Source organism: Meles meles, chromosome 19 (assembly GCF_922984935.1).
Source record: "Meles meles chromosome 19, mMelMel3.1 paternal haplotype, whole genome shotgun sequence".
Taxonomy (NCBI): domain Eukaryota; kingdom Metazoa; phylum Chordata; class Mammalia; order Carnivora; family Mustelidae; genus Meles; species Meles meles.
In genome coordinates, this window is record NC_060084.1 from 44794423 (window position 1) to 44820884 (window position 26462).

General features: G+C 52.5%; 1 protein-coding gene across 1 annotated transcript; it reads left to right on the forward strand.

The window, feature by feature from the left end:
• The first annotated feature begins 1170 nt into the window (after window positions 1-1170).
• Window positions 1171-24590, forward strand: CATSPERG (cation channel sperm associated auxiliary subunit gamma). Its single transcript, XM_045989208.1, has 28 exons — window positions 1171-1647; window positions 1728-1781; window positions 6384-6528; window positions 6860-6986; window positions 7168-7240; window positions 8141-8296; window positions 10940-11111; window positions 12222-12359; window positions 13323-13382; window positions 13578-13697; window positions 14256-14306; window positions 14412-14541; window positions 15262-15373; window positions 16324-16482; window positions 16585-16697; window positions 17524-17737; window positions 18089-18151; window positions 18249-18447; window positions 18589-18710; window positions 18842-18922; window positions 19014-19070; window positions 21561-21717; window positions 21918-21981; window positions 22098-22193; window positions 22467-22556; window positions 23579-23671; window positions 23762-23861; window positions 23946-24590. The coding sequence occupies exons 1-28, from the start codon at window positions 1393-1395 to the stop codon at window positions 24225-24227; spliced, it is 3483 nt and encodes a 1160-aa protein (XP_045845164.1). The 5' UTR covers window positions 1171-1392; the 3' UTR covers window positions 24228-24590.
• Window positions 24591-26462: the final 1872 nt, after the last annotated feature.

Genomic DNA, 26462 nt, shown 5'->3' on the forward strand with positions numbered 1-26462 from the left:
GAGAGGCAAGAGAAGGGGAGGAGAGTGGAAGGACCGAGCAAAGGAGGGGAGGGGCCGAGAAAGAGCGGGGCGACGCGCAGGGAGAGGCTAAGAGAAGAAGCGGGGAGATGAGTAGGGGCGGGGCTACAGGAGGCGGTACGTGGAGCCGGTAGGGGTCTGGGGTATGGAAAAGGGTCGTGAAAGGGGAGAGTGGGGCCAAAAGGTGTCGCGGTCCGGGGGAAAGGTGAGGATCGAGAAGGCGCTGACCGACAAGATAGCGCCCGCGTGGAACGAGAAAAAGGTGCAGGGCGAGGAGAAGGTGCAGGGCGAGCGGAAAGCCAGTGGCGAGGAGAGATCCCGAGGCAAAGTGAGGCTATCTAAGGCGAATGGGCGTGGTTCTACGAGGGGGCGCGGTGAGGGGCAGGCTCGGGAAGAACAGCTCTCCAAAGACCCGGGGAATAGGCAGTTGGACAAGGGGCGGGTCGAAGAACAAGGACTGAGCCCGGAACGGGGGAGGGGCAAGGAAGGGAAGCCCACCGAGGAGCTTGCTCCAGGCGAGAAACAGGGGCGGGGACAGGGAAAGGGGCGGGGCGTGGAGAAAGTCTGGGCTCCGGAACCCGAGAAGGGGGAGACTAGATACAGGACCCGGTACCAGGGCAGGGCCCGGGCAAGGAGAAAGGGGAGATGCGAAGAGAAGTGGGGGGACGGGACAAGAAGTGGGGGCGGAGCCAGGTGCAGGTGCAAGTGCAAGTGCAAGTGCACGACCAGAGAGAATAGCAGGTCTGGGGAAAATAGGTGGGTCACAGTCAAAGCCAGAAACAGAACCGAAGACCGGGTGAAGAGTAGGGGCGGGATGCAGAGCAGAGGCGGAGCAAAGAACAAGTATGGGGCAAGGTTAAGGTGTGAGGCGAGGAGGCGGGGCGAAACTAGGAGCAGGGGCTTGTCCAGGAGCAACAGTAGAGGAGGGACCTGGAGTAAAACTAGAGGCAGGATTCAGAATAGGAGCAGGTGCAGCGTCTGGGTCAAGGGCGAAATCTGGAGCAGAAGCGGAACCAGGAGCAAGAGCAGGGCCGCGGCCAGAAGCAAGAGCGGGGGCGGGGCCAGGAGCAAGTGCAGGGGCGGGGCCAGGAGCAAGAGCGGGGGCAGAGCCAGTAAGTGCAGGGGCGGGGCCAGGAGCAAGAGCGGGGGCAGAGCCAGCAAGTGCAGGGGCGGGGCCAGGAGCAAGAGCAAGGGCAAGAGCAAAAGCAAGAGCAAAGGTGGAGCCAGAAGTCTGAGTAGAGGTGGGGCCAGGAGCAGGGGTTGGGCGACGCGACGAAACTTGGTAGGCTATCTGAAAGTGGCTCCCGGGCGCAGTCTGGCTGGCAGGTGTTGACCCCCTCTCCAGGTTCGAGTCACGTTGCACGCTGCCTCGCGATGTACCCTGCTGGCCCTGCGTGGCCGAGACTCCGAATTCTGCGGGCGCTGTGGGCACTACTGGCGGTACTATTGGCATCGTGGAGGCTGTGGGCGTTCCAGGATATCCAGGAGTGCACCTGGCAGGTTGTCTTGAACAAGTTCGAGACGGTAGGCAAGAATGGCATGAGCGACCGTTTCTTCCATCAACAGCCCGTGGCAACACTGGACAGTGTGTTCAGCCCGCTGGTGGATGCACCCACCGACCAGGGCGAGGTGAGGGGTCAGGTGAACAGGAGAGGTCATAGATCTGCACCCCACTGGGCTCTGGACATTTGCCCAACCTTTTCTTGCAGAAATACCTGAGCTTCCCATATTACCTGAAGGTCAACTACTCCTGCAATGGAGAGGTGAGTGAGTGCAGCATGAGTGAGCTCATTCTGTGTGGCCCTCAGTTTCCCCAGTCGCTCACACTTTAATAGTGGTGACACCACCAGATCTTCGGGACCCTAAGGATACAAGAAGATTCCCAGTATCTCACCAGTCACATAGTAGGTGCTCAAGCAAGCTTTTTTCTTTCTTTCTATTTTTCTTTTTTTTTTTTTTTGCCATTAAAAATTGAGATGGGGTGCCTGGGTGGTGCAGTGGGTTGACCATCAGACTCTTGGTTTTGGCTTGGAACGTGAGTCCCACCTCTGCTCCACTCTCAGGGCGGAGTCGGCTTGGGGCTCTCCCTCCCTCTCTCTCTATCCCTCCCCTCTCCCTCTGTCTCGCTCTCTTTCTCTCTAAAATAAATAGATAAATCTTTTTTTTTTTAAATATTTTATTTATTTGACAGAGAGAAATCACAACTAGGCAGAGAGGCAGGCAGAGAGAGAGGAGGAAGCAGGCTCCCTGCGGAGCAGAGAGCCCGATGCGGGGCTCGATCCCAGGTCCCTGGGATCATGACCTGAGCTGAAGGCAGAGGCTTTAACCCACTGAGCCACTCAGGCGCCCCAATAGATAAATCTTTTTAAAAGATTGAGATGAGGGGCACCTGGGTGGCTCAGTGGGTTAAGCCTCTGCCTTCAGCTCGGGTCATGATCTCAGGGTCCTGGGATCTAGCCCCTGCATGGGGCTCTCTGCTCAGCAGGGAGCCTACTTCCTTCTGTCTCTCTGCCTGCCTCTCTGCCTACTTGTGATCTCTCTCTCTGTCAAATAAATAAATAAAATCTTTAAAAATAAAAACAAAATTAAAAAAATTAAAGATTGAGATGTAACTCACATACCATAAAATTCACCATTTAAAGTGTACAGTTTGATACTTTTTAGTATATTAACAAAGCTGTGCACTCATTACCACTAATCACAGACCACATTCATCACCCTAAAAAGAAATCCAGTACCCCCATCCTTCAGCCTCTGGAGACTACTGATCTACTTTCTGTTTCTATGAATTTACTTATTCTGGACATTTCATTATAAATGGAGTTCGTTGTCCAATAGGCAGCCTTTTGTGCCTGCTTTCTTTCGCTTGGCACATTTTCAAGGCTCGCCTATGCTGTAGCGTGTATCAGTGTTTCCCTTTTACTGGCTGATTAATATTTAATTGTAAGGATGTGCTACATTTTGTTTAGCCATGTACCAATTGATGGACAATTTGGGTCATTTCCACTTTGTTGGCTATTATGAACAATGTTGTTATAAATGTGCGTACAAGTTTTTCTGTGGACACATGTTTTCAGTTCTCTTAGGGAAATGCCTCCAAATGGAATTGCTGGGTCTAACGTTAATTCTGTTGCACTTCTGAACTGCCTGATTGCTCTTCAGAGCAGCTGCACCATTTCCCATGCCCATCAGCCATGTCTGAGGGAGGGTCCCCTTTCTTTGTATCTTCACCAACGATTGTTCATCTCCTGATGATGGCCAAAAGATGTGGGTGTAAGGCGGTATCTATCTCATTGTGGTTTTGAGTTACATTTCCCTCGTGACTCCTGATGCTGACCATGTGCTCACCGTAACTTATCTATCTTCTTTGGAGAAATATCTACTCAACTCCTTTGCCAGACTGAGTTGTCTCTTTATTGTTGCCCTGTAAGCTTTCCTTATAGCAGATGGATGATTTGTAAATATTTTGTCACATTCTGTGGGTTCTTTTTTTAAAGATTTTATTTATTTATTTATTTGACGGACAGTGATCACAAATAGGCAGAGAGGCAGGCGGGGGGATGGGGGGGAAGCAGGCTCCCCGCTGAGCAGAGAGCCTGATGCAGGGATCGATCCTAGGACCTTGGGATCATGACCTGAGCTGAAGGCAGAGGAGGCTTTAACCCACTGAGGCACCCAGGTGCCCCTCTGGGTATAATTGTCTTCCATTGCTCTATATGTCTGCCTATATGACAGTATCACATAATCTTGATTCCTATGGGTTTGCAGTAAGTTTTCAAATCAGGAACTTTGAGTTCTCCAACTTTGTTGTTCTTTTCCAAGATTGTTTTGGCTCAGGTGAGTTTTTGGAAGACAGTAGAGTGTTGTGGTCTAGAACTGAAGATCTGGAGACAGCCAACCTGGGTTTGAATCTGCCATTGACCGACATTTACTTGGAGGAAGTTGGCATGATAGTTGATACTTCGGGCTCTGAAGCTAGGCTGCCTGGGTTCAAATCCCAGCTATGCTACATTAGTAACTGTGTGCTCTCCAGAAAATTTCTTTCTTTTTTTTTTTTAAGATTTTATTTATTTATTTGACAGAGAGAGAGAGATCACAAGTAGGCAGAGAGGCAGGCAGAGAGAGAGGGGGAACCAGGCTCCCTGCTGAACAGAGAGCCCAATGTGGGGCTCGATCCCAGGACCCTGAGATCATGACCTGAGCCTAAGGCAGAGGCTTAACCCACTGAGTCACCCAGGTGTCCCTCTCTGGAAAATTTCTTAAGGCTTCTCTATCAAAGTTTCCTCATCCTTAACAAGGATCCAATAGTGATCATACCCACTTCCCAAAATGATTAAATATGTGCGAAGCACTTAGCACAGTGTGTCTGGACATAGAAAGAGCTCAGTGAATGGTAGCAAGAAGTTTACAGAGTGTGACCCTGGGCAGAGACTTTTACCCCATGAACCTTCTCTTCTTATCTGTAGAAGTGTGATAATAATACCTTTATCTGGCCATTCAACACCTATAATGAGTCAGATCCTTTTTTTTTTTTTTAACACAACGTGGGTGATATAATAATTAACAGTATGGTCGGGTTTTTCTTATGGATTCAGGCCATCAGGGAAGCAATCAGCAAGTAAATACATAAAGTAATTTCTGAAGAGTAATCAGCGCAAAGAAGAAAATAAAATGTGATATGATAGAAAGGAAGGTGTTATGGGATGGCTGGGGAAGGTCTCTGAAGAGGCTTGAGCAGAGACCTGAGTGATGAAAAGGGACAATGGAGGAGACTGGGGGAAAACACCCCAGGCCAGGGGAGAGGCTAGCACGAGGAGCACAATGGTGCTGAGGTAGGACAGAGTGTGCTGCGTCTGAGGAACCCTGAGGGAGGGCACAGTGGGAGGGGACAGGGCAGGGAGGTGACCCCAGGCAGAGTGAGGACACAGTCCCTGTTCTGAGCGAGATGGAGGCACGAGGAGGTTCTAAGCAAAGGGGCATCTAATCTGACTGAGGTGTTCCCAAGCTCCCTCCTGCTGGGTTGGGGGCAGGGTGTGGGGGCAGGGTGGGGATAGGGAGACAGTGAGGAAGCTGGCCGGTGCTCTAGGCAGGAGTTGAGGGTGGACAGGACCAGGGCCACTGTTGCTCCAGTGGGAGAGGCGCTGCTGCCCTGTGGTTGAAAAACCCAAGGGGCGCCTGGGTGGCTCAGTTTGTTAAGCATCTGACTCTTGGTCTCAGCTCAGGACTTGATCTCCGGGTTTTGAATTCAAGCCCCATGCTGGGCATGGAGCCTACTTTAAAAAAAAGAAAGAAAGAAAGAAAGAGAAAGAAAGAAAGAAAGAAAGAAAGAAAGAAAGAAAGAGAGAGAGAGAGACCCAGAAGTAAGGCTGGGGACAGGTGCAGTTGGCTGAGCTGATGAAAATAAGGGTATTTTTTAAAAAGATTTTATTTATTTGAGACACACGTGTGTGTGCACACACACTCAAACGTTAGTCAAAGGTGGGGAGACACAGAGGGAGAGGGAGACTCCCCGCTGAGCAGGGAGCCTGATGTGTAGCTCTGTAGCAGGACCCTGACCCCAGGATCATGACCTGAGCTGAAGGCAGAGGCTCGACTGACTGAGTCACCCAGGCCCCCCTGTTGAACCCATTAAATCTCTCTCCCTGGTCCCATGGCCTATCCCACACCCAGGAAGGCTGCTTGAGTACAGCCTTCTCGTGGAGATGCCTCTAAGCCTTTGCTTATGCTGTTCCATACACCTGTTAAACCCTTTTCCTTCCCTCCTTCTCCACTGTAAGCCTTGCCTTCCTTTCTCCCCGCCAGCCAGGACCCTGGAATTTCTGGGAGGCTGTCCCTGGCTATCTCTTCCCGCTCCTTCCCTGTTCCTTTCTGTGTAATTGTCCTATCCCACCGTCACCCACAGGCTCCGGCTCCAAAACCTGGCTATCCTCTGACGGGGTGGGGGTGGCGGACAGTCAGATTTCTGCGGGGAGGGTAGAAGCTTCAAGAGTGGGACTGGGGACCCAGAAGTGAGGAACAGGCTACCGGCAGCTCTGGGTGCCAGGGTCATTCCCACCTGCCCGTGTTTGCTTTTCCGGTAGCTGCCATTCCCTGTGCATTCCCTCTGTCCAAATTCTGTCTGAAGACAATGGCTCTGGCCTTACCCCCTCCTGAGACTGGCTTCACGGCCCCTAGCCCTTCTGCCTGTCTCCTTGCCTGGCCTTGTCCCCACCCCAGCCCCAAGCCTAGACCATGTTCTCTGACCTTCCCATGGTGCAGTCTGTTCTCCCACCTAGTCTGAGAAGATAGGCTGCGAAGATGGGCTCAAGGCAGGGGTACCCAGAGCCTCTCTTAAATAAACACCTGTGGGGCCATCTTGCCTTCAGTCCTCCGAGGCCCAGGTCCGCAAGGGCCACCTGACGGGGCTGAAGCCCGTGGTGCTGGTGACCTTCCAGTCCCCAGTCAATTTCCATCACTGGAAGATAGAACAGCTGCAGATCCAGATGGAGGCAGCCCCCTTCCGCAGCGAAGGTGGGCCTGGGGGGACACCGGGACGGGCCAACAGCCTGGCCAGGGTGTGGGGAGCTTGCTGGGGGCCTCCGTGGGGTCCATGACCTAGAGGGGGAGGCTGACATCCTCAGAGGAGCCTGTGGCCTGGTGGGGTTGTGGGAGTTTGGGGTGGGGGGCAGTGGGGCCTATGACCTGGAAGGGGCTACAGGGAGGCCTCAGCAGGGTCCATGGCCTAGAGAGGGGTCCTAGAGGGAGGAGGTATGGGGAGGTGCAGGGAGATCCCCTGACCTGTGGCCTAGAGGGAGTCCTCGGGGGGACCTCAGCAGCCTCAGTGTCCACTGCCCCCCCGCAGAACCGTGCATCGCAGAGCAGGTGTGTGTCATGAGCTGGTACACGCCCATGCCCATCAAGAACGGCAGCGTGCTCATGCGCGTGGATGTCAGCAGCAACGGCCTGGGGCCCTTCATTCCCACAAAAAGGTGCCTTTTCCCAAGTCCCGGGCAGGGGGGCAGACTCTGGGAGGGACTTCCTAATCTCCAGATCCCCCAAGAAGCCAGGAGGAGAGCAAAAGGAGGGACTGGGGTGGGGAGGTGATTGGGAGCTATGGCAGGAGCCCCGGAAACCAGAACCCTCACTCTGCTCGTCCGCACCTGCTGCCAGGTTTCAGGTGAACATCAACGGCTTCCTGCAGAGACAGCAAGACAACACCCTCCACTTCACTGTGGGAAATGAGGTGAGGGGCCCAGACAGCAGAGAAACATGATAGAAAATGTGGGTAAAAACCAGGGGGCTGGGACCCCAGTTACCTCCCAGACAAGTGGCAGACCCCACTCCCGGAGCACTCCCTTTGCGCCAGGCCCCAGGGTAAGCGCTGCACCAGGTGTGCAGCCACGTTCCGTCTTCACGGTGACCCTGTGTGGGAAGGCGCTCTCACAAACCCATTTTCAGGAGAAGGAAACAGAGGCCCCTAAGGGGCGGAGCCATTTGCCCCCAGTTTCCCAGCACTTGCACAAAGTCTGCCTGTGCACGGCGCGTTCAGCGGGCACTAAACTGAGCACACAGTGTGGCACCGTGGGAACACGCCAGGGGGCCCACGGACACAGAGCCAACATTCTAGTGGCAGACACAGACACCGCACGGTAAACATGAAATCAAGTAAATTCCAGAGTAGGTGAAGGGGGGTAAGTGCTCTGGAGAGATTCCAGGGTGAAGGGGGTTGGGTCTGTGCAGGAAAGGATTGCATAGTTAATGGGGTGGTCAGGAAAGGCATAATGAGAAGGTGGACGTTTGAGTAAACATCTGAGAGGAGGAGAGGAGGGAAGCACATGGATACCAGGATTCTAGTATGAAATACTAGAGCATTTCATACACAGTGAACGGCCAGGGCAAAGCCTCAGAGGTGAGAAGGTGCCCAGTGAGTCTGGGAAGCAGGGAGGAGGTCCACGTGGCTGGGCGAGGGTGAGCCAGGGGGAGAGCGATGGCGGATGGGGTCAGTGAGGTGACAGGGACAAATCCAATGTGGCCTCGTGGGTCAGGTGAGGACTTTGGTTTTTTACCCCAAATGAGATGGCGCCATGGGAGGGAAGGGGAGTGTTGAGCAGCCCTCCTTCTGTTCCCACTTGCCCCCCCCAAGATCTTCGATCTGATACCCCGGTACTTCATGAATGTCCCGTCGAGGCCCCTGTGGTACACTGTGGACCAGGCACCGGTGCTCATCCTGGGGGGCATTCCTGAAGAGAAGTCCATCCTGCTGACTGACACCAGCTTCAAGGACTCCTTTCTTGTGGAGGTGAGCGGGGCGCAGCCGTTGGTGGGTGACCCGGGGCTTCCTGGAGGGGGCTGCGCCTCAGCCTCTAAAATAAGGCGGGATCTGGGGCTGTGGACTCTCTAAAGACACAGCAGCTCCCACAAGAGGCAGATAGCAGGAAGGCAAGACGTAACACCGCAGCCAGATGCCATGGCTTCAGATCTGGGTTCAGCCACCATCTGGCCCTGTGACCCTGGACCAAGTCATTTCACCTACCTGGGCCTCAGAGTCCCCATCTGTCCCATCAGGGAAATGCAAATAATCTTTATATTCACCTCATAGAATCCTCATGAGCTGGGTATAAGTTAACATCAGCCAGACAGAATAGAATGAGCACTTTACGAAAACAACACCACAAGGCCATCGTGATACCCAGCCAAATTAGAACCCATTCATATCATCTAACATGGCCAGTGTCAGTTTTCCCCGATTATCTAAAAATGTCTTAAATTTGTTTTGGGGGGGGGGGCACCTGGGTGGCTCAGTGGTTTGAGCCTCTGCCTTCGGCTCCGGTCATGATCCCAGGGTCCTCGGATCGAGCCCCGCATCCTGTTCCTTGCTCAGCGGGGAGCCTGCTTCGCCCTCTTCCCTGCTTGTTATCTCTCTTTCAAAGACATAAATGAAATCTTATAAAATTTGTAAAAAATTAAAAGAAAATTTTTTACTGGAATGTAGTTGACCACGATGTAACATTGGTATCAGAGGTACAATATAGTGACTCAGCAAGCTTGTATCTTGTGCTGAGCTCGCCACAAGGCTCCCATCTGCCCCATACGACGCTGTTGCAGTATCACGAGCTGTGTTCCCTGAGCTGTACCTTTCATTCCTGCGGCTCATTCATTCCCTAACTGGAAGCCTGGATCTCCCACTCCCCTTCGCCCCTTTTGCCCGTCTTCCAACCCCTCGCCTCTGGCAACCATCCGTTCATTCTCTGTGTTTATAAGTCTGCTTCTGCTTTTTGTTTGTTCGTTTGTTTATTCACTTTTCTTTTTTAAGATTTTATTTATTTATTTGACAGACAGAGATCTCAAGTAGGCAGAGAGGCAGGCAGAGAGAGAGGAAGGGAAGCAGGCTCCCTGCCGAGCAGAGAGCCCAATGCGGGGCTCAATCCCAGGACCCCAGGATCATGACCCGAGCCAAAAGCAGAGGCTTCAACCACTGAGCCACCCAAGCGCCCCCCCTTTTATTTTTTTAAACATTTTTTTTATTTTTAAGTAATCTCTATACCCAACATGGGGCTCGAACTCACAATCCCATGGTCAAGAGTTGCTTCTCTACTGACTGAGCCAGCCAGGTGCCCCAGAGGGTTCTTTTTCCTCCACATCCTCCCCAACACTTGTTGGTTCCTGTGTTGTTGACATTAGGATTCTGACGGGTGTGAGGTGTAGCTCCTTGTGGTTTTGATTTGCATTTTCCTGATGAAGAGTAATGTTGAGCCTCTGTTCATGGGTCTGTGGGCCACTGTGCGTCTTCTGAAAAATATCTTTTAAAGTTGGCTTGAATCAGGATGGACACGTTGCGTTTGGTTAAGTCTCTTCATGCTCTTCTCACCTGTAAGTCTGCCCCCCACGCCACGTCCTTCGCCTCATCTACCGCCTTTTCTCAGGCATGTGGAGAAACCAGGCCTTTTGTCCTATAGAGCTGAGCTGCTTGCTTCTTCATGGAACTGCTTGACTTGTTCCTCAGACCTTACGTGGTAGTCAGCTTGGGCTGCTGTAACCAAATACCGCAGACTGTGTGTCTGAAACAAAAATGTATAGTCTCACAGTTCTGAACAAGTCCAAGATCAAGGTGTCAGGAGGGTCGGTTTATGGGGAGGCCTCTCCTCAGCTTGCAATCACCTTCTCATCGTGTGCTCACACGGCCTTTTCTGTGTGCTCACCGGCGGGGAGACAGAGATTGCTGGGGTCTCTTTCTCCTTTCATAAGGACACCAGTCCCATGGGATCAGGGGCCCCTCTTTTATGACCTCAGTTGACCTTAATTATCTCCTTAGTGGCAGGGTTAGGGATTCAACATATAAATATAAAATTTTTTTATATATATATAAATATATATATATATATTATATATAAAAAATATAAAACAAATAAATATAAAACACAGTTTGGGGGATAACACCCTATACAGTTATTGCCTATAAACTGGTACTGAGCTCTAGAAGCTCGATTACATCTAGATTCTTCTAGTCAAGAGTCCTCCACTGATGGTGCTTTCCCACGGTTAATCTGTGTTAGCGCCCGTGTTAGCAATTGGTCTGTGCATTCAAATAGTGGCAGGCTGAGAGCCAGTTGTGTCCCAGGTAATGTAGGGTGGCTGGGCCAAGCACGAGATCTTTGGGATCAGACTGTGGTCTGGGGGAACCGAGATTGCTATGCACCGATGAGTATGTTACACACTGCCAAACTCAAGGGAGCACGCCTAGTCCCAGTTGCCTCTGGCTTGGGTCACCTGCTTCCTGCGCCCATGCTGGGGAAGTGTGGCCACGAGGTCCTACTTCACAGTGCACGGGGAGGGTGCCCTGGGGGTGCCTGTGTCCATCCTGAGCAGGTGCCTCCCCGCGAGGCTGGACGTGGGGGCTGAAGCTGAGGTGAAGCCGCGCCTCACTGACTCTGCTCCCCTGCAGTTGAACATTGACAGTTGCTGGGTAGGCTCCTTCTACTGCCCTCAGGCCATTTTTACGGCTACCATCTATGACGCCATTGCCACTGAGAGCACGCTCTTCATCCGGCAGAACCAGCTGGTCTACTATTTTACAGGCACCTACCTCACCCTCCACGAAAGCAACCACGGCAGTGGTGAGGGGCCCTGGCATCTCGGGGAAGGGGTCCTGCCTGGAGGAGCCCCAGGGAGGGCACCCCTGTGAACCTGCCCACTGGATTTTCATGGGTGGGGAGGGGGGTGTTGGAGGGACTTTCCGAGGTCCTTGATCATCACTACCTACCCTGCCTGGCCTTCCCCTACCCTCTGTGTGTGGGGGGAAGGCTTTCCTCTGGACCTATGAACCAGCAGATGGGAGAGGGAGGTGTGAGAGGGAATGGAGGGAGCACAGAGAGACAGACAGAAAGACACGTGTGCATGCACACACACACACACACACACATAGTATCAGAAAGAGGAAGACATGCATAGCAAAGGAGAAATTTGGAGGGTGGGACAGAGGCATGGAGAGTCAGAGAGAAAGGCAGACAGAAAGTGGGGTGAGCAGTTGGAGATGAAAAGCCACGAAGGAGACTGACCGCAGAGGAAAAAGAAAATTTTGATTCAACCTTATCTTTTAAATGATACCCAAACCCTCCTGGTCCTCGGCTTCCCACACCCTCCGCTATATAAATGAGAGATGTCATTTTATAGGGTCCCAGGAACTTGTATTATAACCTACATTTCATTAGGGCTTATTCCCAACAGCTTCGTTTTTGTCCCTTTCTTACTTAGGACATTTGCCAGTAGGAGGAACCAAATAAAAATGGACTTAAATCAAAGAAAGGGGTGTTTATGGGCTTAGATAGATGAAAAACCTAGGAGCATTTGGTTTCAGGTACAATTGGATCTAGGGGTTCACTGGAGCTTAGACAGGCCCCTCAGGGCTTTTATCCTCTCTGGGGCCCAGGGAAGAGCATCTCTTCTTTAGCAGCTGTAAGCTTGGGGCTGTTCTCTGATTGGTCCAGCTTGATCACATGCCTTGTTGAACCCGCTGCTCTGGCCAGGGGAATACAAGGTGGGGTTAGCCCAATCTCTAGCTCATGGACAGAGTATGAGCAAGGGAGATTTTCCCAAAGGCAGCTGGGCCCTATGCCAGGGCCTGTCAGACCCCACACTGAATAGCCATCAAGGCCATGGAAATGTGGATGGGGGTCAGGTCCCTGGTCTATAGACCCAGGTCTGAGGTTCTACGCCGGCCCCCACAGGGAGCTGGGTTCGTGTCCTGGCCAACGAGTGCATCAAGAGCCTGTGCCCCGTGCATTTCCATAGCAATGGCTCAGAGTACGTCATGGCCCTCACCTCTGGCAAGCGGGAAGGCTATGTCCACTTTGGGACCATCACAGGTAAGGACGAGGGCCTCTGGCAGTCCAAGAGACCCCTCCATACCCTTGTGCCTCTGAGGATTCCAACTCTTGGCCCTCATGCCTCACCAGGTGCCTTCAGGAGGGGCCCCAGGCTGGAGGTTGTCCCTGTGAGTGGGGATGGGTTTATGCATTTTATAGGAGTAGGACTCCAGTGTGTTGTATATCTTTCATGATATGCTTGGTTTCAAAGGGAAGAAGCCTAATTCAAAAAGTCATTTAAGCATATTTGTGGATTTGATAAATGAGAAGACCAGAGTCCTACTTCAGGCATGGCTGGATCCAGGGGCCCACAGGGTATATCATTAGGACTCTGTCTATCTCTTGGCAAGGTAGTGTAGTATAGTGATTACAGCAGACAGAGATTGCTTGAACACACCCAACCCAGGTTTAACCTCTCTTTTTGGTCTTGTTTTCCTCATTTGCAAAATAGGGTTAATGATAATACTAGTAGCTGCCTCTTTGGGTTGATAGATTAAATAAGTTGGGCTAGGTAAAGGTCTTAGGACAGTGCTAGGGACACAGTGGATGCTCTAAATAAAGGTTTATTATTATGAACCCTGAGGTTTGCCTTCATTTGCATGTAGATACTCCTCTGGGGGTTGAAGATGGTCCAGGAAGTTGGGGGGCTCACCAGTTCGAGTCACCCCAAAAGGATGAAAGCAGCCTCTCCCATTAGCTCTAGCATGAACCCAGGGTACACTCTGATGGGCCCATTCTGGGTCAGTGCCCAGACCTGAGCCAATTACTGTGATCAGAGATTGACCCACGATGGTAGGCCAGGTGTGAGTGACTGTCAGTTCGGGGGTGAGATTCGCCCCCTGAAGTCCCATGACTCAGGGGGCAGGAGGCACGGGCACCACACTTGGTTGATTGGAGACTTCGCTTGGTGGGATGCCAGATGGACTGGGAAGGGCCTGAGCGTGGACCTGCTGTGTTCTGCAGATGGCCACGTGTCCTTCCAGTTGCTGCCCAAGCAGCGGTCTGTGTGCGAAGGGATACAAGGTACCTGGCTCCCGGAGGGGTCTTTGGTGGGCGGGATCAAGAGTGTGGGAGAGCAGGGAAGGTTGGGAGCGGTCATGGGAAGGAACAGTGGTGTCTTGGGAGGCGTGGAGGGTCAAGGGATAGGCGTGACAGTTACAAGAGACCATGGAGAGGGGCGGGTCCAGGGCTGCTCTGGACCTCGCCCTTCCTGTCCAGTTTTCAACTGCTCCATAACCTGGGCCGTATTCATTGCTGATGACTACATTCTCCTGATGCTGGTGGAGATCCAAGAGCCCGAGACCAGGAATTATTTCCAGGTGGTCAGCTACGACTTGGGTAATTGGGACACTGGGGCGGGGAGGGCTGAATGGGAAGGGGCAGGAGCCTAGATTATGAACTTCCTGCTTGTCTGGCGGGGATCTGTGCTAGGCAGACAGGGGGAGGGAAATATTGTTCACATCACTCTTGGTAAGAAGTAGTGGTGAAGAATGGGCTTGGTGGGGTAGAGAAACAGAAGAAAAAATATGCCTGGAACAGAGGGGGAATGGGGAGGGAGGGAGATGGGAGAGGTGAGCAGAAGCCAAATCTGGAAGGACCTTGTAGCTCACAATAAGGATATTGTATTGTATTGCATTGTATTTTACCTGAAGAGAATAGGGCTGCCCTGTACAGTTGTATAGGCTGTGGACTGTACTCTCCAGCCAAGAAGTCAGAGGAGGCAAGTCTTGTGCCCTAACATATTCACATAAAGAAACCCTAAGGGCCAACAGGCCCAAATGAGCAGCTACTGAAGGGAAAATTTTTTTGGAGGGCTTGGGAAGGTGGTGACTTGCCCAGTTTCAGATTTTGAAAGCTCAGAGCCTCAGAAGATTTTACTGTTCTCTCCGGCTATAGTCAGTGATAACCTGGTCATCCTCTACACCATCCCGGAATTCATCCCTGATGGTAGGAAGGGAAGGCAGAGGGGGCTTCAGAGGTGGGTGAGGGCCAGGAGGAGCCCAGAGGACCATTCCCTCACTGCTGTGTCCACTCTGCCTCTGTCCCGGCCAGCTCGAGGCCTGGAGTTTCTGATGATCCTAGGAACAGAGTCTTACACCAACTTCACGATGGTGCCCAAGGGCATGTTCTACAACCCGTATAACAACCTGCTGTTCATCTGGGGCAACTTCCTCCTGCAGAGGTATGGCACGGGGCCTATCCTACCTCTCCTGGGCCCATCGGGGTGGGGACCCTTTCTGAAGTCATCAGATTTGCAGACCTTGCACATTTCCCGAAGTTATGAGAATTGTGATGGGAAAACATGGGCCATGGTGATCAGGGGTGGGGTGGGGAAGCTTAGATTTTAAAGCTCTGGGAGGCCTTTTTTTTTTTTTAAGTGATTTTTTAAAAAATAAGATATTTATTTATTTGACAGAGACACAGCGAGAGAGGGAACACAAGCAGGGGGAGTTGGAGAGGGAGAAGCAGGCTTCCCACTGAGCAGGGAGCCCGATGCGGGGCTCCATCCCAGGACTCTGGGATCATGTCCCAAGCTGAAGGCAGACGCTTAATGACTGAGCCACCCAGGAGTCCCTGGGAGGCCTTTCTTAAATGAAACCCAGTGTAAGGACCCGACCTATATAAAGGGTATTGTCAGGGGAGAGGTCAGGACACTCTGCACCCCTCAGGAACTTAGGGGCCCCTGGGACTGCTTTATGGACTGTTGGTGAAGTGCCGCATTGGCCACATGTTCCTGTCTGGAGGTGACAGGTCACCCAGGCTTCCTGGTATGTTCTTACCAGGCTAGCAGAGAGCTGAGTAAATGGGTCTTGGGTCCCGTTAGGCCCGGAGCTGGGGGAAGCAGATACACCCTGCAGGAACCTTGCCTGGGTGTCCCTCCCTCCCATCTCTGCCCTTGCAGCTACAACAATGAAAACTTCATCTACCTGGCAGATTTCCCCAAGGATCAGTCCATTAAGTACCTGGTCAACTCGTTCCATGGAGAAACAGCTATTGTCACAGAGACGGAGGAGGTGGGCTGCCCTGCTCCTCCCCCCAAGCCCCAGGGGTCTCCCCTTTTCCCCCTGTCAGGGTAAAGGTGTTCAGAGAAGGAAACAGCCTCAGAGATCCCAGAGAAGGGCAGCGGAAGCTCCATTTATAGCTGAGAACCCTGCAACTCAAAGAGAAAGTCATCCCCCCCCCCAGTCTTTCACCAGAGTGAAAGACTCAGTCATGATCTGATTTCCAGAGCATGTGGTTCACTTCATAACAGTGACCCAACGTTGGGGGTACAGTGGTGACTGAGTCAGCCCTGGACCTTGTCCTCACAGGGTCCCAGTCCAACGACAGTTCAGTGTAGCTGGGGCTGCGGGGAGGAAGACAGAACCTATGGAACTTCAGAAATGGGGTGCTGCTGAATTTCCAGTTCAGTGTGTGTGTGTGTGTGTGTGTGTGTGTGTGTAAGTGTGGTGTCAGGGAGGGCTTCATAGAGGAGGCCACATGGAGGAGGGGTTGCCTGAAATCCTCCAGGCTGAGTCTCAGAAGGGACTAAAGTCTAGAGTCAAATGTGTGGTGGGGTGGGCATCAGTGCAGAGATGGGAAACTGAGGCCAAGGTGAGGGTGAGAACCCCGGAGAGTGCGGAGAAAAGGAGAAGACAGGGCTCGCCCCTGGGAACCCTGGAGGGGTGTACCTATTAGGGATGCTTTGGTTTTAAGTAATAACCACTGAAGCCGACAAGAACACGGAGAACATTTATCGTGGCGAGCTGGGGCTGAAAGCAGAGGTGGTCGGGCTCTGGGGAGGAGAGATGGCGTCGTAGAGAGAAGGTGTATGAGCTCACCTGGCACCGGCTGGGAGTGAGCTCTCCAGCCTCGTCCTCAAGGAATGGGGCCGTCGCACTGGGTAAAGGGAGAGGTGGGTCAGAGGTCCCCGTGGCCCTCACACATACACACACACACACACATCTGGCTGTCGCACCCCCAGATCTGGTACCTCCTGGAGGGCAGCTACCGGATGTACAGGCTATTCCCATCCAAAGCCTGGGAGGTGCATGTCAGCCTACAGGTGATGCAACAGTCCTCTTTCTACACCCGCCTTGAGACCATGGTCACCCTCTTCTATGAAGACCGCCAACTGTACCAGGTGCCTGAGGGCCCGGGGTGGGGGGTAGGGTTGGGAGGGTCACAGGGAGACGCAGGGCAGCCACAGGTGAGCACGGCTTACCTGGGCCTGCCCCGCCTGCAGCTGGTGTATGTCATGAAGGGTGGGCAGGGCCGGCTTGTCAAGAGGCTTGTGCCTGTGGAGCAGCTCCTGATGCACCAGCAGCTGGGCAGTCACTACCTCTTGGAGCGACAGGGGTAAGATCCCGGGCCCCAGTGGTAGTCAGGGGGCCTAGGTGCTGCCCCCGTGAACCACCTGTTCCTGGAGGGAGAGCGCGTCATCCCCAAGGGCAACCTCAGGGCTGTGGTGGGGCAGCTTAGGGCCCCTAGAAGCTCAGAAGAGGGGCCAGATGGAGACGGGAAGGTGGGTGCAATCAGGGAGAGCTTCAAAGAGGAAGAGTGCAGGAGCCTCTGTGAGCTGAAGGGGGAGGAGGGATTAGCCGGGTGAAAAGACCAACGGTACTGGCCAGGGGGAGCCACATGGGCAAAGGCCTTGAGAAGGAAAGGAGACTGGGTGTTCAAGAGAGAAAGGTACAGCGCAGACAGAGTGCCGTGCTGGAGGCAGGGTGGACAAGGGGAGCCTGGTGATCGTAGGGAGGAACTTGGACTTCATCCTGAGGGTGCTGGGGAGCTACGATGGGACTAAGAGAAGGGATTCCAGGGCCAGATGTTACTGCGTTCAATAATGATCCTTCTGGTCCCCTGCAGAAGCGCCTGGGGGGCAGCTGGGAGAGGGAGCAGGGAGAAAGGGGAGGTGGGAGAAGGCGTAAGAAGTTGGTTTGGGGGGTGGGTGTCTAGGAGGAGGTCCAGAACTCCGGTCTGAGGGACCCAGGGACATTCAGGAAAAATTGTCCAGGGGCACCAGGGGCAGAGGCTGAGGAGGAAGGTCAGGGCTGGACTAGATTGGGAGAGTCGGCAGCGCAGAGGTGGGAGGAAGACCTGGTGGGTGCGGGTAGGTCCGCGGTGCGCCAGGCGCGGAAGAGTCAGCCTCGGTGTCCCCATCTCCCCCACTGCGCCGGCCCAGGAGCCACCTGACGCTGTCCTTCACCAACTTCTGCCCCTTCACCGTGATGAGCTTGCGCGACCTGCCCGACCCGCAGATCTACACTCGCCAGGAGCGCTACCGGGCACACCCGCCACGCGTGCTGGAGCCCTCCGGCTTCCACGACCAGAACTCGCTCGCCGTCTACCAGGGCCTCGTCTACTACCTGCTTTTTCTGCACTCCAAGTACCACAAGGTAGGCGCCTGGCGGGGGGCGGGTCTGATCTGGGACTGAGGAGGCGTAGAAAGCAAGGCCCAAGTACCTCGAGAACCCCGGTAGAGGCTGGAACTGAGCGGGGCCGCCTGGGAGAATGGGAAGCTAAAGGGGGGGGGGGGGGAGTGGACAAGCAGGGCTTTGGAGAGATGGCTTTGGGAGGGTGGCTGTTGAGCTGGAAGTAGGCCTCAGGGACGGGCCAGGGTCTGGTAGCTTTGGCTTTGGGTTAGGCGCCAGGCACGCCACCTGCCTGGGGCCGCCTCCGCACCCCCTCCCACTCCCCCACCTCCGCCCCACCCCCGCCCCAGCTCACGGTGCCGGCAATCCCCGCAGCCTTACGCGGACCCGGTGCACGACTCCACCTGGCGCTGGTGGAAGAACAAGAAAGTGGACCAGGTGCGTGGAAAGGGGTGGCGGTCGAGGGAGCGGCAGCGTCAGGACACCCCTCCCGGTCCCCGCTTCGGCTCTGACTGCCCCGCATCCCATCCGCCAGGATTACTACTTCTATCTGGCTAGCAACTTGCAGAGCGCGAGTAATGTGTACATTGACATGGCCAGCTACGAGAAGATCTACGACCTCAAGGCCGAGCACGAGCTGCCTGAGCGCATCTACCTGGACAAGGGCACCAGCTACGGCTTCTCCATCTTCGTGACAGTCCGCGGACACTCGTTAGAGTTCCAGCCGGAGCGTGGTCTGTGGGCGACGCAGGAGCGGAGTCCCCGGGGCGGGGCGGGGGCTGCGGCCTGGGGAGTGTCTGCTAGGCCAGGGGGCGGGGTCTGGGGGCGGGGCAGAGTCCCGGGAGTGCGGCCCTAACCCCTCCCTGTGCTTGTAGTGCTCACCACCTTAGAGCTGCGCAGCAAAGTGGATCTGGGCATAGTGCTGGCCGACGCGGACTGCATCGAGGTGTTGGTAAACCAGAAGATCCTCATTAATCGCAACTCGGTGCTTTTCTGGGTGAGATAAAGTGGGGAGGGTGTGTCGAGGTCGGTGGGGGGGGGGAGCTCCCGGGGCAAGGCACCGTTAGAACTGTCCCCAGTGTCCTCAGGCAGGTCTGTTGACTCCTTCATTTCTGCCTCCAACCCCAGGTTACGCTCCATGATAAAAGGTCTTGCTTTGATCAGGGCCTTAGTGGACATCACCTCATGAAGACCTCCGTGGTGGTCAAGGTTCAGTCCAAGCCTGGAGGGGAGGGGACGCGGGAGGAGGGGAAAGACTGAACTCACGAGGCCCACCACCATCACCTGCTTCGACCCACAGGTGGTGGGCGCGGTCGGGCACTGCTTCCAGAACACACATCGGGGACTCCACATGCAAGTATTGGACCTCGGGGTATCGGGACCAGTGGTGGGAGGGAGGGGATTGGATTGAGTCTCATCCCGGCTGGTTCTAAGTGCTCCCCCTGGAAATCTCACTAGTGCCTTCCTAATTCCTTTTCTCTCATTCACCCACCCACCCACTCACTCCTTTCATCCATGCTTGTTTGCAGAAAGGGCTGCCTTTGTGGTTGCATACATTGCACCCAGGCTTGTATGTTCCTTCTAATATTTTTCTGCACGGGAGTAAAGCAACTGCGACACAAGCCTTTTTGTTCCCAGCCGGCACAAAGGAAGTCACGTGGGCCAGCGGGGCCCTTCTTCTACGTGTTGCTCTTCATTTGACCCTCACACGTGCTTTTTCACTGCAGTGGGTCCTTCGTTCTTCGTTTGCTTACCCATGCAACACCCGTTTTGCACAGAGGCAGACACTGAAGCTCAGGGAGGTGCAGACATCTGCTCAGAGTAACCCAAGGAGCTAATAAGTGGTAAAGGAGAGACTTGACCGAGGTGCCTTGTTCTCACCCCCTTCCTTGGCCACTCATTTGCAGACAGATCCTATCCTCCCTCCTGCTTGGTATGACCCAGGACAGTAAAAAAAAAAAAAAAAAGGAGGAAGTTGTAATAGCCCCCAAAGCCTTGTGGGGAGGAGGAGAGCAGGAAGGAGTGTCTGACTCAGCATCCAATAAGTATTTCTTGCTGGCCTTGGTGATAGGCAGTATTTTCCTCTTTATGATAGCCCCAGAAGGTCAAAGTTAATATCTTTATTTATTTTATTTACCCAAAAGATCCACTCTAAGAGTCTAATCTGCAACAGCCTGTTACAGCAAAATGTTGGAAACAACCTCAATATGGGTAATAAAGGAGTGGTTAAAGACATTTCAGTCCATTCACGCAACAGAAGACTATGCAGTTGTAAAAAAGGGGAGAAAAGATCTCCACATACAGATGTGGAATAGTCTCCAAAGTGTATTTTATTTTGTTTTTAAGATTTATTTATTTAAGAGAGAGAGAGAGAGCATGAGCATGAGCAGGGGGAAGGGGGGCAGAGAGAGAAACTCAAGCCGACTCCGCACTGAGCATGGAGTCTGATGCAGGACTCAATCCCACGCCCCTGAGATGAGACCTGAGCTGAAAACGAGAGTCAGGTGCTTAACCGACTGTACTGCTCAGACACCACCAAAGCATATTTTATTCTAAAGAGAAGAAAACTGGGCACAGAAGAGTATGTATAAAACATTAGCATGAAGGAGACTAACCGAGAGCATATATTCATGTTGGATTTTATTTGCATGAAGAAACTGGGAAAATAAGTAAGAAAGTCCTTATGGTGGATTGCTGCCCTGAGATGGAGGAGAGGCAGGACACTTGGGGAATGGGAATGGAAGGGAAACTTGTCACCGTGTGTGTCTGTGTGTGTGTGCGCGCGCGCACTGGCTATGGGTGTGTGAGAGAGAGAGAGGTTTCCAGGATGAGGCTTTTAGCCTGGACATGGAGGGATGAGGGTGCCATGAACCAAGATGAATTGTGGATAGACTGAATCTGAGATGCCCTTTGGACCTCCTAGTGAGTGAGCGGCTGATAGGTGTAAAGTCTTGGGCCCAGGCCTAGCACAGGGAGTGCTTAATCTATGGCCACCAACCCCCATCCACATTCACCGTTGGGGCCGTGCCCCAGTCTCTGGATGTCCATGTCCCTTTGACAAATGAAACCTTTGGACCCTACCCCTGAAGTGGGCCAGAGGCTGTTCATTTTGAAGACCGTGTCATGGGAATTCCCTAACCTCTGACCCCCATCCCAGCTTCACTTCCCTTCTATAACCCAGGCTCCTCCCCGATCTATTATTTGAGAATTCAGGCCCAACCTGAGCCCTGTGCAGTCCGATACCAATAGGTGTTAGTGATGTTGTGTCTTTTCCTGGAGGCAGCTGGAGCCAACCTCTCAGCTCCAATTCCAGTTCTACCCACTTCAGGTGTGGCTTTAGATAATTAACAGATGAGGTGGGCGCCTGGGTGGCTCAGTGGGTTAAAGCCTCTGCCTTTGGCTCAGGTCATGATCCCAGGGTCCTGGGATGGAGCCCCGCATCGGGCTCTTTGCTCCCAGTGGAGCAAGAGAAAGAGCTCCCTCTTTCTCTCTGCCTGCCTCTCTGCCCATTTGTGATCTCTGTCAAATAAATAAATAAAATCTTAAAAAAAATAATTAACAGATGGCTTGACCTCCCTGTGCTTTACTCTTGCCATCTGTCATGGAGATGTGAATAGTCTCTACCATACAAGGCTTGTTTTTTTTTGAGGGTTAAATTTGAGTTTGAAGCACTTAGAACATCACCCAGTGCCTTGCACGCAGTAAGAACGACATAAATATTTTGCAGTTTTAGAGTATTGTTTTAATGCTAATAATTATATGGCAGCTGGCGTGGTGTGTGGGAGGAGGCGTGTCTGCCCCCACCCCGCCCTGCCCCCCAGTGCAAGGCTTTTCTCCTCCCACTTAGGGCAACTTGATGATTCCATTGCTCATCGGCTGTCCCCCAGGCAAGCGCCTGGCCTTCGACATCACCTACACGGTGGAGTACAACCGCCTGCAGAACAAACACTACTTTGACTGCGTGCACGTTGACCCCGAGATGCCCTGCTTCCTCTTCCGTGATAGTGCGTGTCCAGCCCCTCGCCCCATTCGTTCGCGGTCCTCTGTCCCCACCACTGCCCCTGCCTTCCCTCACTGCCCACTCACTTCCTCACTCATCCTCTGCTCCTCCCCCTTGGTCTTCTCATCTCTCCTCCCTCTCCTCTGCATCCTCCACTTCTGGGGCCAAGCTTATTCTCCTCCTGGCCTCCCTCCAACCCCACAGCCTTCTACCCTTTCTTCTTGATCCAAGACTTGGTGACAGGAGAGTCGGGCAGTTTTCAGGGCAGGTAAAGACGTGGCCAAGCCAGGGACTGATGGGAGTTGGGGAGGGGGACTGGGTGGTGGAGGCGATGCTGGACTCTGGACGCTGAAGCCAGTCTACGCGCACCTCTGCACATGGCAGCTACGTGTTCAAGGTGGTAGGCGGTGGGCCCACGATGGACACTGTCATTGAATACAGCGAGGAGGAGATTTACCGCTTCAACAGCCCCTTGGACAAGTAATGTTTGTGGGACCCCGCCCACAGTCCGCCCTCTTTTCTCCGCAAGGCTTCTCTTGCTTCCCAGCCACAGACCTCACCCTGGCTGCAGGCACCACTCACTTGGCATCTCAAGGCTCCTAGGGGGGCACAAATGCTTGCCCCGCCCTCCTAAGTCTTCCTCTGCCCCTTCCCTCCTCTGCTCATACTGCTGGCCTCTCTCTACCCCTGCAGCAGTGGGACCCCCCCCCGCCCCTGTCCTGCACCCCACTGAGGTTACACGGTCCTGCACAGGACTAACAGCCTCATCTGGACCACCAAGAACACAACGACCACGAAGGACTCGGCCTTCAACATCATGACCCACCAGAGTTTGGGCATTGAGTGAGTGCAAGGCCTGATGGCTGGTCCCTTTATCCCCCACCTGTCCACATGGTCTGTCTGGGCTGTTGTCCCGTCTCCCTCTGGGAGACCTCTTGATTTTCAAGCCAAACTGACTGCCTTCGTGACCTTCAAATGGGGTGACTCTTTGTCTGCAGGGCTGGTCCCTCTTTTTCTTTCTTCAGGCCTTAGTTCAGATGTCCCTTCATCCAGGGAGACTTTTCTGCCATTCTAAATGGGACATTGGTTCTCATGTCCTCCTGTGCTTTGCCCCTTCTAACCCTCACCTCTCTGCTTGTACCTCCCCCATCCCAACCTGCCCCTCTGGGCTGTCCCTCTCTCGTGGGGTCTGTCTCCTTTATAGGTCCAGGTCCTGACTAAACATAGTATTTGTTGAATGAAACAATGAAGGAATTCATTCATTCATGGTAGGCATTTATTGACATTTGAATGGAGGTCATGAAGAATGAATAAAACAATTGAGGAACAAATTAATATACAGAGGCTCGATAACTATTTTTGATTCAGTGAAAGTAAGAAAATGATACCATGAGCAAATGAAGGAAGTGAATGAATGAATGGATCAACCGACTTGCACCAAGTCAGTAGTCAACCTAACTTACTGAATAAATGAGTAAAGGAAAGCATGAATGAATGGAGGTGTGACTTTGTACTAGCAGGTACTCAAGGTATATTTGTGGGATGAAGGAATGAAGGCAGCAAGGAATAAATATGGAGTTGGCACAAGATAGATACACACTCCGTAATCTAGAGGATTGCATTGTAATGGAGGAATTGACAGATGGCGATGTTAGGGCGGGAGGACATGAATGAGTGAACAGCCCGTCCCATGGTAGGCGTGGAGTCAGCCTTACTGGATGAATGAATGAAGGAGGGAATCAGGGGAAGGGGTAAGATTACAACTCGTAGGTGCTCACCCAGAGTTGGTGGGCTGGAAGGAGGGGTCAGAGGTTGGCACGTGCTAGGCAGGATCTGTAGCATGTTGCCTGAACTTGGGTCCCCAGGTGGCTGTGTCTGGAGAACTCCCCCTGCCATGACACCATTCCCCACAGCATCTTCGCCCCCGAGTTCTTCTTTAAGGTGTTGGTGAGCAACAGGTGAGACAGGCATGTGGCCAAGGTAGAGTTGGGGCTTCCTATGGGGTGCCCAACCCCTCCCACAATGCTGAACCCCATCCCCCCCCCAAGAGGTGTGGACAAGAGCACATACTGTGACCACCAGCTCATCTTCCTGTTGCATATCCATGGCCTCCCACTCAGTGCCAAGAGGGCCCTCTTCATCCTCATGGTGAGTGGCTGCCCGGGAGCTGTGCTGTTAGGAGAATGGGGCTCGGGCTGCCCCCACCCCATGTCTGTCATGTGGTGTCTGCAGGTGTCATTCATTGTGTTTATCGGCCTGGTGACCCTCTACATCATCTTTGGCCTCCTGCTGCCCCCGATGGTGAAGGCCTGCAACATCCTCCGCTGGAAGATCAACAACATCATCACGTCAGAGTCCTACTACACCTACAAGTCCTCTTCTAGAATCTTCAGCGCGACATCTGTGACCAAATCCAGGGCCAGCTCCAGCATCAGCTCCAGCATCAGCTCCAAAGTGGTGGAGGGGAACCAGGAGGTCCCTGAGGAACCCTCGGAGAAGCAGTCTATTACCTGAGCCCCTTGCCTGCCTCAACCCTGACCTGTGCGCTCCCCTCACTTCCTGGGCCATCTTGGAAATCCAATTATCACTGATCCCAGGCTTTTTTGGTTTTGTTTTGCTTCGATTTTCACTTCTCCTTCAGACCTAAATCCTCATATCAGAACCAGCTGTGGGCCCTTGTAAAGGCTCATGTTCAGTTAGTTTGTACCACACAGCCCTATAGGTCATTAAAATCAAAATCCTTCTGTGCCATCTGGTAAATAGCATCTTCTCTGTGTGCTTGCCAACCCCACCCCTCCCCGGGCTGCCCCCAATCTCCCCACAGTCCAGCAAGGTCTTCCATGACCCAGACCCATGGCTGTGGCCTGCAGTACATTCTGATTGTTTGGTGCCCAGGTTTAGTACCAATCATTAAATATTTTGAATTTCAATACTTATCTAGTGTCTAGCTTAAGGAGAGTACCTTGGAGAGGTTAGGATTTTTGTTTTAGTTGCAAGTAGCAAAAAATTTCACTTAAATGGCCTACACAGAAATGGTAATTTGTGGGCTTTAATACAGGCTTCAGGTATAGTATGATCCAGAAGTCGCCAATGTCTGTAGGGTTCTGGGTCCATTTCCCTGTAGCTTTTCCTGACCTTCCCTCCTCTCAGTGTAGTCTCTAACCTCAGGCCAACCCCCTTTACAGTCTGAGGTCCACATATGTTATTGTCCAGAGAAGGGGCTGGAGTCCAGCATTCCCAAGCAAGTCCTATCAGTCACTCTGATTGAATGGGGATGGGTCCTGAGCTCACCATTTCACTACTCACACTGCTAGAAGTTAAAGCCAATTGAGCCCACCCCTGGAGCTGAGGACAGTCCTACCCTAATCTCTTGATTATGTGTGAGGAGGGACAGTTCTTTTAAGGAAAATGTGCTGTCAAGAAGGGAAAAGACTGAAAGGTAAAAACAAAACAACCCCCCGCCCCAATAAAAAGGTCCAGGGCTCTGCCATGCAGACCGAGATGAAGAGGTTGTCCTTGAGATGAAGACCGGGGAGAAGGAGAAGGTTTTGGGGACAGACTGAGGCCTTCGGGGTCATGGCATGTATGGCAGTTCAGGTCTGAGAGACTTCTGGAGGAGGTCATCCAAGAGGCTGCAGGTATGTCAGATCTGGGGCTCAGGAGGAAGGTTGGGGATGGTCAAGCCATATGGCACCATAGTCCCCAGTAAAGACCCATCAATAAAATTAACTGCATTGATGCAAATAAGGAAAATGTGATAATATCTTGTTTTGTCCTGTCTTAGTCCGTTCAGGCTGCTATAACAGTATACCATAAACTGGGTGGCTTACAAACAACAAATTTATTTCTCACTGTTATGGAGGTTGAAAGTCCAAGATCAAGTTGCTGGCAGATTCCATGTTTGGTGAGAGCCTGTGTCCTGATTCATAGATGGCCATCATTTTGGTGTGTCCTCATGTGGTGATAGAGGTAATGGAGGTCCCTGAAGTCTGTTTTATAAGGGTATTAATTCAATTCTGAGGGTTCCCAAAGGCTCCACCTTCTACTACCATTACATTGGGGGATTAGATGTCAACATCTGAATTAGGGGGGGGAGGACAAAAACATTGACTTTGGGTCCATGGCAGATCCCTTTTCTTCAGCAAAATACACTTTCATCTCAAGCACATGTGAAACATTCTCCAGGAGAGAGGATATGTTAGGTCATAAAACATGTCTTTTTTTTTAAAGATTTTATTTATTTATTTATTTGACACAGACAACAAGCAGGCAGAGAGGCAGGCAGAGAGAGAGGGCAAAGAAGGCCTGCTGAGCAGAGATCCCAATGCAGGGCTCGATCCCAGTACCCTGAGATCATGACCTGAGCTGAAGGCAGAGGCTTTAACCCACTGAGCCACCCAGGCGCCCCATAAAACATGTCTTAATAAAACTAAAAATATTGCCTATTAAAAGGCAGAGATTGGCAGATTGGATTTAAAAAATGATCTATCTCTTCTTTATGGAAATAAAGATGATTAGAAGAGCATGCTATGAACAACTGCACACCAACAAATGGAATAACCTAGTTGAAATAAAAAATTTCTAAAAAAAAAAAACTAAAAGAAAAAAATCTTTTTTAAAAATTACAGATTCAATTTCCTTGCCTATTCTAGACATACTCAGATTTTCTATTTCTTCTTGAGTCAGTTTTGGTAGTTTTTACAAGATGAGAAAACTAAAGGCCAATATGCGTCATGAGTATAAATGCAA